Raw genomic sequence first — 13,697 nt, forward strand, 5'->3', positions numbered from 1 at the left:
AGGGTCTAGCTACGAGGTCTGGAAGGGGCTTCCCTTTGCCTGAGGCTGATTAGGTCGATGGCTAATATATCCTCCTTGTGTAAAATACAGTAAATCATCCTTTAATGTATTTAATTCACTTTGAAATTTGCTAATGTTTTCCATTTGTACTTGTTTCTTTTCTTTTTCCTCCAGCAACTACCGTAATCTCTCTTGTTTATTTTGCTGTTCAAGCTGCCATTGTTGCAGGTTTTCTTGCCACTGCTGTAATCTCTCTTCTTGTTTCTTTTCTCATTCTTCTTGTTTATTTTCTTTTTCCTCCAACAACTGCTGTAATCTCTCTTCTTGTTTCTTTTCTTTTTGCTCCAACAACTGCTGTAATCTCTCTTCTTGTTTCTTTTGCTGTTCTTGTATTGCTGCCAACAAATCTGCTGAGCTGTAGTTTGATTTGCCGCTTCTCGTTTCTATCTTCTTTTTCTTTTTTATCCCACTCCTGACACCAATTTGTTACGCCTCTGGTCATTTGTTAATTTCTCGTATAATTTCTTTTGGATGAAACTTTAGTGATACAAGTCCTTTCTTAAATAAAACTAGTTTATTCTTTCTCAATTCAACTTTGTAATACACATAATTTCCACAGTCCCTTTAAACATACGCTATTATTCACAATGATTCCCGTACTTACTTACTTACAGTCACTACCATGTTTGACTCAATTGTCCATCTTTATCTGTGCCTGTCTGCAATTCAATTTCTATTAATTTGTCTCACGTTATCTGGCGCACTTATATACAGGAATAGAGGGCGCCTAGCACAGACTGGATTATTCGTGATGTTCCCCGATCCTTCTAGAATATCATGACGTGTTACCAGCGTCACGTGACTACCACTGTTGTAACACTATATATACACACACACACACACAAATATATTAATTTCCTTGATTATTATATTTGTATTTATGCTTTTGTTTTCTCCACAATACTTTTCTTTCTTGTCTTAAGGTAATTTTATTTGCCATATTTATTTTCTTGTCCTTATTACTGACTGAAGCACATAAGTAACAGTAACCTTATCATGTGATATCACGTGACTAGCTTGGGATTGAAGTGTTCTGCTCTATTAAAACAAATTGTATTTGCAAGTCAAAACAGTTCATGTGGTTTAATCCTGCAAAAAGTTATTACACTAATGTTCCTTCAGCTTCAAGTAGAATTAATGGAGGGTAATGAGTTAACATTTCCCTCACCTGAAAATGTGTTTCAGAGAGATACTCATCTCTACACAGATAGCTATTACCTTATTACAGAACTGCCCAAAAGTTTTTGTGCATTTATCAAGCCTATGAACATAACTTCCACACCTACACATAATAATGTGTACTGTGCCAGTCTATGATGCAATGAGAATTGGACTATAGCCATCTACCAATAGGAGAGCAACACATCTTCCATGTGTAGCACTTCCTTTGAGCACAATGTATAAATAAAAAAGCAATTTTTTCCTCAGCACTAGATTGTTTGGTAGTGCTTTTTTCATTCAGTGTTACAGAAATGTGTTGCAATTATTACTTTGATTTTCAGGTAGCTATTCAACTTATTGACATAGGACTTTTCACAAGAATGCTTTGCATGGTTCGATTTTAATGGTCATCTGAGATGACTAGAGCTCTAGAACAGACCCTGTTTGGTCCACACATTTTTCTGGTGGACTGGAAGAACCCAGTACCAAGTTGCTGGGTATGTCGAGAGGGAGACTTGCGTTTGTGGTCAGTATAATACCATTGGTATGAGACTCAGTATGTTCATTCCTTGATTGGAAGTAGGGCTGGGATGTTTATCTGGAATGTAGTATATGCCACCCCTAAACTAAGAACAAAACTATACCTGGCAGTTGGGACCCGCCAAATGTGTTTTATATTCTTCTTGGGATGCAGGTGTGGGATGATTCATTCATGCACCTGCTCATTCTGGTAGGTATTTCACATACTTCTCACATATTGCAGGGCTCAACTTATTGCCCTAGCCACACAGCACATACGTACTCTGCCGTCCTCCTGAAATATACATGCCAGTTGAACAGCCTTTATATTCCACTCACTTTTGGGACACTTTAGCACTATGTAGGAGATTTTTTTGCCAGTACCTTTTACACTAACATTTCATGCAAAGAATATTCCCTTCTTGAGATAGATGTGATATACTTAATGTGTTTTCCCCTTTCTGCCACTATATTCTCAAAAAGGAGCTCATCTTTTTAATTTCTCTATCTACAGAGTACCTATCTGTGTGTCAAATACATATACTCACTTAACAACAGAACCATCAACACTTCCTGTGTGTCTCTTTTGCTTCATCAAAAATATACTTTTGGTATACTCAATTTCCTAAGGGGAGTACTGCATATGGAGAATTTGTTGCCCTCCTATTAGTGAAGGGCTACAGTCTGACGCTGATAGCATCACAGACAGGCACAGTACATATTATGTATATGGGTGGGAATTTCATTTAAAAGCTTGCTTGATGTGTAAAAACCTTTTGGCAATGACATAAGATAGTAGTTATCTGTTCTGTGGAGAGGTTAATAGCATTTCTAAATGTAAAATCTATGTGAGATGTTAAAAGACAACTTTTTTTCAGAGTTTGTGATGCTCATAATGAATTACACTCATCACATCAATCTGAAAACAAAAATGCTTCTGCTAATAATGCATTACCAATTTTGAAATACCTTATTTCTCACTTGTAGCTCTTGTTAAATTGTTTACAAGGAATTTCTGATAAATGCTTTTTTTCCAAAACCGTTGATTTAACATGATAATCAAACTGAAAATTGATTTGCTTTGTGGCAAATGAAATGCACTTCAGAGAGGAAAATCTTAAAAGGGTTTTGAGAAATTAATCAATTAGCTGTTACAATTTTAAAATACTGCTTTATTTTTGTCAATACAAAATGCTCAAAACCAGTTTTGAGAGCTAGCCCATAGAGCTCCTTGATAGAACTACTCCTAAATCCTGTTAGGGTTATCTGATTCCATCTGATGGAGGAGCTTAAAGGATTACATCAAGAAGTACTTTACAAAGCTTGGAGAAAGAGAGAAAATCCAGTTTTCAACATGAATTTTTTGGTACTGTGGAACCATAATTGCATTACATTATCCTTCCAGCAATTCATATTGAAATAAAAGTTTAAATCTATAATACTGTCAGAAAAATGTTAAATATATTTATTTTAATTGTGGCCTGTTTATAAACTATTCTGTGCCAGTGTTGCTAACATTTGAATATTCATTCTTGTTCAATATTGAGTATGTTCAGGTTTATAACATGCACTGTAAAAAACATAAATGCCCATAAAAACTGCAAAACACAAAATGTTACACTGCAAGTTTTTATGTATCTCCCCATGGACCCAATGAACCTCCATACCAAATTTGGTGAAGATCCATCTACAGGAGGTGACATAGTGGTAAAAACACTCATAAAAACTGAAAATGTGTATACACCTCCACTTAGACCTAATGAACATCTGTACCAAATTTGGTGAAGATCCATCAACAGGGGCAAAGTAGTGGTAAAAACTGCAAAACTGAATACAAAAATATCAGCCCTAACAACACAACCTAGTGTTGGTCTTTAAAATCATTTTGTAAAGCATTCAAGTGCCAAAGCCATAATGTCTATAAACATGGTCTTATTGTATTCTTAAAGACTTTTTTTACAAGTATGTCTAAAATGATGCAGTATTTTAAAAGGATACCTAGCTTTTTCACACCAAATGTTGTCATCTAGAAATAAAACCCAAAATTTGAAAAAAATCTAATAGAAGAGAGTGAATATTGAGTTTAGGGGGGGGAGCATTCCCAGACTTATGAAAGAAAAACTGACTTTGAAAACAACAGGTAGAACTTCAGAGTCTAGACACAGCTTCAAGAAAAGAATAAGGAAAGACTTGGGACTTGCCAGACAAGTAGTGTCTTACAATTATCAGTCAGGAAACATGAAACAGCAGAAGTTAAGGTAAAAGAACAATGACATTAATAGAACTATCTCATTTTTAATAAAATGTTTGATATTTAAGGAGACTTACTGACAAATTACATTTAGTGAAGTACGCAGTAGATAGAAAGCTTTGCAACATGTTAATTGGATTCTAAATCCTTTATCATCTGATTACTAGTTGTCAACTGATGCAAGTAGATGAAATGAAGATAAGGTTTCAGATAAGAGAAAGATGAATATGACGCTTTATGAATCCAATTACTTAAAGTATTTCTAGCCTATTTGCTTAATTTTTTCAATATTTTTTCAAAAATACATATTTGCTACTTTAAAATGTCTACTTTAAGTTTCTGCAACATATTTTGTCAAAACACCCCTACATATCCCTCAAAAATGGTACTGAAAATCACAACTTCCCAATAGCAACGGCCCTAGCAATGGAATTCATGGCAAGTTGCAACGTCTTTGTCCATAAATTTCTCAATTTTTGTGACAAACTCAATGCATAATAAAGTGGCTGGTATTAAAAGACTTCAACAATGCTGAAACTGTTTGCTAACTTCACTTCAAAGTGAACAATGTTTAACTCCATGTGATATGTCTCTGACTGCTACTACGTTCACTCCTTTGTCTCTTGCAAGTTAAATCCCTCACTGTAAGGTTTTATTTACTGCCAAAAAGTTTCAAGAGTTGGATTAATTTTTCCTTTCATTCTACACTGAAGAAATTTCAATGGCAAATACAAAGAATGTCAGAAGAAAATGAAGGTCCCATGGGAACCAGCACATTGACAAGCCAATGCCTAAATGTAGTAGAACTGAACCACATACTACCACATGAGATCAGTCTTGAGAATGAAAAATCATTAAGGTAATGGTGAAACCTTGAAATGATGGTGACTTTCATTTTTAATCACATTTTTCTCCATTCTCGCATTTTCTCTACCTGACAGACAAAAATAGTTGTAGTTTTGTCAAGTTTTCACACCAGCTTGGAAAATACTGCAGGAAATAAATCAAAACATGAATTGTAAAATGTTACACCCTAACTATAAGGGGTCTGTAACTGGAGGGTTGATTTATAGTGTTAAAAGTAAATACATTTTTGGTTGTTGTTTTTTTTGTCTGTGATAGTCTGACATTTCTGGAGCTACATTTATCCTTTTCATTTCTTATTAAGGTTTAAATTGATGTATAATTTTATTGGGTAGTGTTATTAGTTTAAGATATTGTGTTCTTAGATAATCTGAATCCGAAATAATTTGCAGAATTAATTGGAAGTGAAATGTTTTGTGTTGCTTTCAAATTCAAAATCTGAAGTCCTTAGCTTATCCTAGAGTCTAAAACTAGTAATGCATACATCAATGGGCTATAAGCACCATAAGATTTGAAACAAAACTCACTTTAAAAAATTCCCCACTTTAGACATTTACCTGTTCCAAAACATAAAAGGAGTGAAACAGCAATACTTAGTCAATAATGACCCCAACATGTTAATCCACATCTCCAGCACACTTTTTGCTTCTCTCTTAGAATTTACAACAACTAAAATCAACTTTACTTTCAACAACAAACATTTCCTTCAGATAGATGGTTTAAGTATGGTTAAACCTGTTTCACCAGTTCTTGCTAATATATTCATGACCCAGATCGAAACACAAGCCATACATTCTATGCTTCATCCCCCACTATACTGGTACGAATATGTCGATGACACTTTTGCTGGTTTCACTTCTACAGAACACACACTAACTTTCTTTGAACACATAAACTCCATTCATCCCAACATCAAATTTACCATAGAACATGAAAACAATAAACAGTTATCTTTTCTTAACTTCAACATTATTAGATCGGACACACAGTTTAAAACCAAAATTCACCATAAGAACACACACACTGGCCTCTACATCCTCTGGAATTCCGCTCATGACACCACACAAAAAAATCAATACACTTAAAAACCTCATAAACACAGCCACAATACTCTGTTCAACGGACTACATAAATGAAGAAATTAACCACATAAAGCATTCCTTTATTCACACCAATAAATTTCTGCCAGCTATTGTTGAAAAACTCTTCAACATTCACCACAATAAAACTCAACTCATGAACAAAATTGATACTAACAAACCCAACAACAGAACATTACACTGCTGTTTACCTTTTGTTCCTGAAACCAGCTCAAGAATTATCTACACTTGGACAAAACTAGCCATTATGCACAAAATTCCTGTCAACATTAAATTCTCTCAAAACCCCAGCCCTACATTAAAATTGGTACTAAACAAAAATTATTTAGAATCACACAATACCAATGTCATTTACAAAATAACATGCAATAACTGCCCAGAATTCTACATTGGAGAAACAGGAAGAAAATTGGAAACCAGATTCACAGAACACAATAAAAAACATCCCATGTTTTCCACCATTGTAACTCACAAAACCATTGTATATCTATTAAAAACACAGCAATTTTTAAACAAAGAACCCAACATAAACAAACGAAAAATCAAGGAATCCATCTTAATTGAACAAAACAACCCTACTCTAAACCAAAACCCTGGGGTGCCAAGATATCTCTTCTAAGTCATGCAACAGTATCTGGTCATGTGACCTCTTTGTTCCATACTGTATACATATACATATATATATCTGTGTCGGTGTAAACTACTTGTACCTGATGATGACAAAACCTTGTTGAAATGTTGTACATTTTCTGTTATGTTAAACTTATATTCAAGCCATCTCTAAGCATTATTAGTCTCAAAGTAGGTTCCTTGTTATCAAATACTTAAGTAATGTCTAATGTTCTTTCAAGATTAACAGATGGATCTTCATATGGATTAGAGGAAAGTAAATGATATTAAAAAGGAATGTCTCTTCTTCTTGAAGTACTTAATCTACCTTCGTTTTGTGTGACTATTAATTTTCAACTCTGGATTTGAAGGTGTATATTAGTAGGTACACATAGGAAAAAAAACAATTGGGATAAAATAAAATTTACAGAAGTAATTGGACATAACAAATGCTTTTTTTCTTGTTGGCATTTATCGACAAATATTTAATGGACACTTTATCTGTTTGTTTCTAATATTTAAACATTGGATATTCCATTAACTTCTGTAATAATGAACTATATTCTAGCCATATTACCATAGTACAAAGTGGAGCAGCATTTGGCTGGAGATCATCAATCTCAAGCAGGAAATGAAGGAAACATGAGAGCCCTAGTATATAAAGCTCCATGTCACAAAGAAGTAGGCTGAGTCTGCCCTGCATACAAAGTAAGAGAGACCTCCCTAAGTGAATAAGATATAGGGTGTGAGTTGAGACTGAAGTTGAGAGCCAAACCAGCCAACTACATTGAAAGGAGCAAGTAGAGAAACCTAATGTCTGTAGAATAGTGGAACAATAGGCTTCAGGAATGTAACCTCAGAATAAAATCCTGCCAGACCTAATAAAAAAAACTTGGGGCCATGGTTAACTCAAAGGGAAAGACTGAGAATGAAATGTTTGACTACTGCAAACAAACCAAAGGAAATGAAAGCTGGGCAGACAAGTTAGGATGTAGGGAAAGTGCCTGAGCCCCAAATAGGGTCATTTAACACCAGGAAGAGTATCCACCAGGTAAAAGGAAAATTGCCTCTCGAGAACTGTGTAAAGATCAAAGTTGGGTCAAGTGGGACAGATTGATATCTGAATGGCAACCTCCCATCTTTATGGGAATGATAAAAAGATAGGAGTAAAACCCCGGAGTGGGGTTAAGAAATTGTCCCATGGCATTTGAAACAGGTGAGGTGGTGAGTAGAAATATGCAAAACATCCCTGAGGAACTCAACTGGCTGTATCAAAGGGTGTCCACCAGTGGAAAAAATGGGAAAGCAGTTCCAATAAGACTGGATCAATAGAGTGACTCCAGAAACAAATCACTTTTAAGACATATGACAGTCAGTCCTCAAAGAGAGGGGAACTGTGAATAGCAACAAGAAAACAAAGAACAGAAAAACAAACCTAAGAAGCTTATACAATAAGAAACCTGATGGGACCTCTGATCCTAAAGGAAAGAAACAAAAGTGAGCATAGAAGACTGCTGAAAAGCTACATCAGCTCCAGGTAGTAATGTATAAAAAATACCATAAAAAGAACCACACCAGAAAGAAAGGGTGCAATACAAATGACAAGCAAAGGAGACTGACGGAAGCATAAGTGAGAAAGTAAGACAATCTGACAAAGTACATCCCATAAACAGAGAAACCAAGGCAACTGTGAAAAAAAAATGAAGAAAACTAAAGACAAGGTGGAAAAACAGATATGTACAAGTTTTCCCAGTAAAGCTGATAGGGGCATGATAGAAAGCCTCCAAATGAAGGTGAAATATGAAAATAAACAAATAAGTTGAGTAAGTGATACACAAACAGATGGAGAGAATGAAAAAGGAAAGAAAAGTAGGATATCCTTAAACTGAAAGAAAAGATTTAGGTGAAGGAGGCTTATCCAACAAGGAAGCCAGAGATTCAGCAAACACTTACAGGAGAAGGAGAAAACACAAGACACATACTTGTAGAATTCAAGCAGTGAAGGAGAAAATGTAAGTGGGACTACCTGATCCACATCAGGAAGAGGGAATAAGAAGCAAAAGCAGGCATGGAAACAATAGCGGTGAATGTAAAATAGTGCAGGGAGTCCTGGATCCAAGATCAGAATGGCGCTAACTATGTGGTGCACAATGTTGATAATAACATGGACCATTAAAGTGTCTCCAGTCACCATTACAGTGTTGGATGACTTCTGTGAGTTTGTGTTGAAAACCTCAGGAGATATCAAAAATATGTGAATATGAATGTATATTCCAGTTAATCCACGAAATTATATTGTGACTGTTTTGGTAAAATATGTAGATGTTTTTGTTTTTTATATTACTAGTTATAAAATAAAATAAGCTAGGTATGGTGACAGTGCATATGCCTAATGATAACCATGAAGAGTAAAAGAAAAAAACAACCTATGTTGGATAAAACAACAGAAAGAGACAATGGGACACGTGTCCCAAAAGGGCAAAGTTCCTTAAAATCAAATCAAATTGAAGATAATTAAAATGAAAATTCTAATTTATATAAAAAAAAAGACTCACAGCAAATAGTAATGAAAGGTTATGACAACAAGCAAAAAAGTTCTGGTAAATCTTATGAAAGAAACATGTCTAAAGACAAGAAGTCTGACAAAAGAAATGAGCCTGTGTTCAAATGGTAGTGCTCATGGCGATTACTGTGCACGAAGGATGTGTCACCCTCCTAATGGTGGAGGTTAATATTCTAATGATGATTACATCATAGGCTGGAGCAATACACATTGACACATGTAATGATGGAAGCTTTGTTCAAAGCCTTTCCAATGTGCAGAAATTTATATGACAGTGCACACAAGTAATAGTTCTTTGTGGAGCAGAGGTAACCACTTCTGAATCCACTAATACAATTCAGAAGTTTTAAACCAAGCTGAAGTTGGCTAGTACAAGTTAAAAAAGGGAGTATGTTATTGTAATATGGGATGTACATAGGTGTGAACTATTACTTTTTGTTTAACACAACCTACCAAATAGACTAAATTGTCTGACGTAATGATCTTTCTAAAGTAGGGTTGATGCTATGTGAAGAAGTATAGAAACAATTTAACAAAATATAATTTTGTACTACTGGAATTTCATGAATCTCTTCTTATCAGTAGGTAAGTGGACTATGAAAATATTTTATACAGGCACTACAATTTAATTTATAGTAGATGTATGACACCTATTTGGTTATGCAAACTTGAAAAAACTGTAATTTCACTATATTGCACTATAAGGTGTAAATTTAGTGATTGCATTTTAATGTGCATTGTAGTGACCTGTAAAGCCTGTTTATGAATTAGAATGGAGCTCTGTCTATAGTTAAAACAAGCTCAGAGGTAACAGCCTTCACTATCTCTCTACATGCATGGCTTCTCTTCAGTAATTTTTGTGAATATAACATCAATCCATTACGTTTAATCTTCCAGATGAGAGACGTACTCAATCAGTTCTTGTCATTATAACGTGTTTTTATTTTTTAAAAACTATCTTTGCTGTGTAATTACAAACTTATGGAATATTTTGCCATTTGATGTAGTGTGTGCTGTTTAATGTTGTTCTTTCCCAACTACTTTTGGTAATAAATGTGTTTTTGAGTAAGGATACCTTTTAAGGAAAGATCTTTTATTTCACAAAATTTTGATGAAGTACAATGTACACAAATTTAATAGTTTAGATAATTTTTGTTAATTGGAATTCAACTTCATCATAGAAAGTAGTGAATGGTAAAAGCCAGTTTTCCAAATGGATGTATGTGGTTAGTGGAATACTCCTGGTGCCATTTTTGGGAACTGTATTGTTCATCATAAGTTAAATTATGTCAATACCAGTGTGGGTTATAAATTAACTAAAGTTTCTAATGACACTAAGTTTCTGGGAATAATTGACGCTAAGAACTTAAGAATTCATTTTGATTCAAAACAATCTAAATGCAATTCAATATTGAGTAGTGTAAACTCATACTTGTAGATTAAAAAAGATTTTTTTAGTGCAATTGTTAATTTTGGTAAAACTGTAATAATCATTTCCATCTCATTATAATAGGAAGAACATTAATCTGCTGAGAAGAGTGCAAAATAGGGTTAACAGAATGAAGCTAACAGTTGATTTCAATAATTTTCCAAGTTCTAAGAGCTTAGGCACAATGCTTTGAATTTGTTTTTTAATTTAAACTGAGAAGCTATATAAAATGGGAACTTCAATACTGTAATTTTTCTTAATATATATAATTTCAAAACCTAGTAATAAACTTCTTAACTTTGAAGAATGAAAGTTGGAGAATAGGTTGAGGTCATTTTAGACCACAGACCTCTAATCATTTGTTTTACTAGTTTAGACTGATTATCCATGACCACAAGCTGTCTTGAGGGAAACTTCAGAGGGAACCAACTACTAAATGGTTCAATTAGTCTTTCACCCTTATAACAAAGTCTGACGATCGATTTCTTAACATATAGAGCGACTTAGCTCATAATATGATGTGTGCTGTCCAGTTTTATTGTTTTAAATGTTTGAGGTATATGTATGTAAATGAATGGAGCTTTTAGGTTGGTATATGTTGTTTTTAGAACATTAGGATAACCTTGATGGACTAAGTGGCCTTTGAACTCTGTTTCTTCATATATGTTAAACAAAAAAAAAGAACTATACTAATCCCATTTTATTGACAAACATTGTGCTAGTATAAATCCAAGATTCCATTAACTTATACAATTTTTTTTTACTCAAATAATTACACTGAAAATACAATACCTCCTGCTTTTCCATAACTAAATCTTTGCAGCTGCAAGTGTAGTAGGTTGATGTTTGTCAATCCATCATTATAATTGGTTGCTTATTTTATAACATATGGACAAAAATGGATCATTTGGTCCTTTAAGGCTGCTTCTTGAGAAAAAAAGTAAACACTTAAGCCCACCCTTTATTTTCTAAGCTCTTGTAAGACACCAGCCTCCATTACTGTTAAAAGCAACTCATTCCATAAGCTAATCACCCTTTTACAAATTAAAATTGTCTTAACTGGAGCCACTGTGTCTTCTCAAAACCTTAAACTTATATCCTCTTGTCTTATTGTTTTCAGTATACAGCACAATGAAACTAGAGACTTTCCTCCTATTAATATTCTGAATAATCTTGTAAACTTCACTATCACCTCCCACCCTTCTTTTCTCAAAAGAAAATAAGAGATCTTAACCTATCTTCATAACACTTCCATCCCTGGAATCATCCTAACAGCTCTTCTCTGAATCCTTTCCAATAAGTCAATATCCTTTACTAGATAAGGAAACCTATACTGATCTCACTCACTAGTTTATGTGTTTTTTCTGAATGAACCCTATCTTCAAAAACCAAAAACTTACATAATAAAACCTTCATTACATATGAAGATTGCAAACAAGGTAAAACAATAATTAAGTCTTAATAAAAGGAAAATAATAAATTACCACCCTTCTACTTCTCTATAACATCAACAGCTTGATGAGATGTAGTGATGTGCCCAAGGTTACCTGTTACTAACACTTAGTAACAGCAAGTGTTAGTGTTAGATTAATATTTAGTAATAAATAAATAAGAATTTTGTTCAAATTTTTGTTTGACTACTAATACTGAGTACTAGCATTACTATTAGTAGTAGTCTTACTCCTATACACAGCTTTTCTTAGTTCTTTACTGTTGGTGTTGAAAAACCCCATAAATAACGACTACAACTTACAAGTGAGTATAACGTTAGGTTTTTCAATCAATTATCGTCATATATTACTAATATATTATTATTAATTATTAATATTATTAGTTTATTACCAACTTTATTACAATACTACCAGTAACAGTACAGATATTAAGATAACACAAAATAGGGTAAACTATTCCAGTTTAATTTCATATTAACTTTAGCTATATTATTTTAAAAATACAATACCATTATCAATATCAGATTTCGACAGAGTTAATGAAGCATGTCGAATAACATCTTGTAATCTTTTCGGGTCACATTCAGGCCACACAAAACATGACGAAGTATTAGAACTTTCTGAATCAACATTAAACATTGCAATAACTAAGTTTTTTTTACGAACACGGGTTGTCAAATAGTCACCTCACGCGTATTGCAATTAATCTTACGATTACAGTTTTATAACAGTTCCACCTTAATCCAAACGAGTCTAACTTAGATTTAGATACGACTTATACCCCACTCAAAATTTAAATTCAAACTAAAATTTAAAAATATTGTCTAAGGTGACATCTACAATCTAGCAACAAAAATGGAGCGTTAGTCTTTATTAAAAAATTATTGTAGCGCACATAATGTTTTTGATGAAATAAAAAGTTTTGTTGATTTATGTTCTATATTATTCTTTTCTTTGGTTGTTAGTTTAATCAAGCCAGCTGAAAGGACTTTAATGTCTCTCATAATTTTCATTCTAACTAATAGTATTTTTCTAAATAAGTAAAAAGAGAAATTAAAATAAATATAAATAAAAACTTCCTAGACTACAAGAATACGAACCTTATAGGCGTTTTATCGAAATGAGGAAAAAGTCTAAGAAAGATTATAAGCATTTGATTAGGTGCAACATAAAATGCTTGTTAAAAATTATCTGTACAGGTTTAGGGGATAGAAAAGAGGGTCTTTGTTAAATGGAGTTCAGTCAAGTTGAATTCATGTCACAAGTGAGGTATCACATGGCTCAGTGGTAGAGAGGGCCTTTGCTCTTTTAGATTTACATCAGTGACATAGATGAAGGAATGGTCAATAAATTACTTAACTTTTTCGATGATATTAAGGTTTTGAGTGTTGCTGGCTGTGAGGAGAATGTTGAGCCTATGAACGGCAGATGGTTTTAATTATAATAAAAACAATGTAATGCATGAGGAATATCATAATATAACTTATGAGTATAATTTTGGTGAAAATAATCTAAACAGTGTTATGGAGAATAGCATCTTGGTGTTCTAGTTGACCAATCTCTTACACCATCCAAGCAGTGTGCTGTTGCTAGTGGTAGAGCAAACACTATTCTAAGTTGTATATACAGAAATATTGAATACTAGCCTAAAAGGGTTATAATTTCATTGCATAGGTCACTGCTTAGGCCA

At 33.6% G+C, this 13,697-nt stretch overlaps 1 protein-coding gene across 1 annotated transcript in view; it reads right to left on the reverse strand.

Annotated features, from left to right (window-relative positions):
• LOC106459584 (PCNA-interacting partner-like) overlaps positions 1–12,835 on the reverse strand; it is a 58,278-nt gene extending 45,443 nt beyond the window's left edge. Inside the window, exon 1 of the mRNA XM_022386098.1 lies at positions 12,517–12,835. Within this exon, the coding sequence (XP_022241806.1) occupies positions 12,517–12,646 (130 nt within the window). The 5' untranslated portion in view covers positions 12,647–12,835. The remainder of the gene's footprint in view (positions 1–12,516) is intronic.
• Positions 12,836–13,697: the final 862 nt, after the last annotated feature.

The sequence above is a fragment of the Limulus polyphemus genome, unplaced genomic scaffold (assembly GCF_000517525.1).
Source record: "Limulus polyphemus unplaced genomic scaffold, Limulus_polyphemus-2.1.2 Scaffold632, whole genome shotgun sequence".
In the NCBI taxonomy this organism is placed as follows: Eukaryota; Metazoa; Arthropoda; class Merostomata; order Xiphosura; family Limulidae; genus Limulus; species Limulus polyphemus.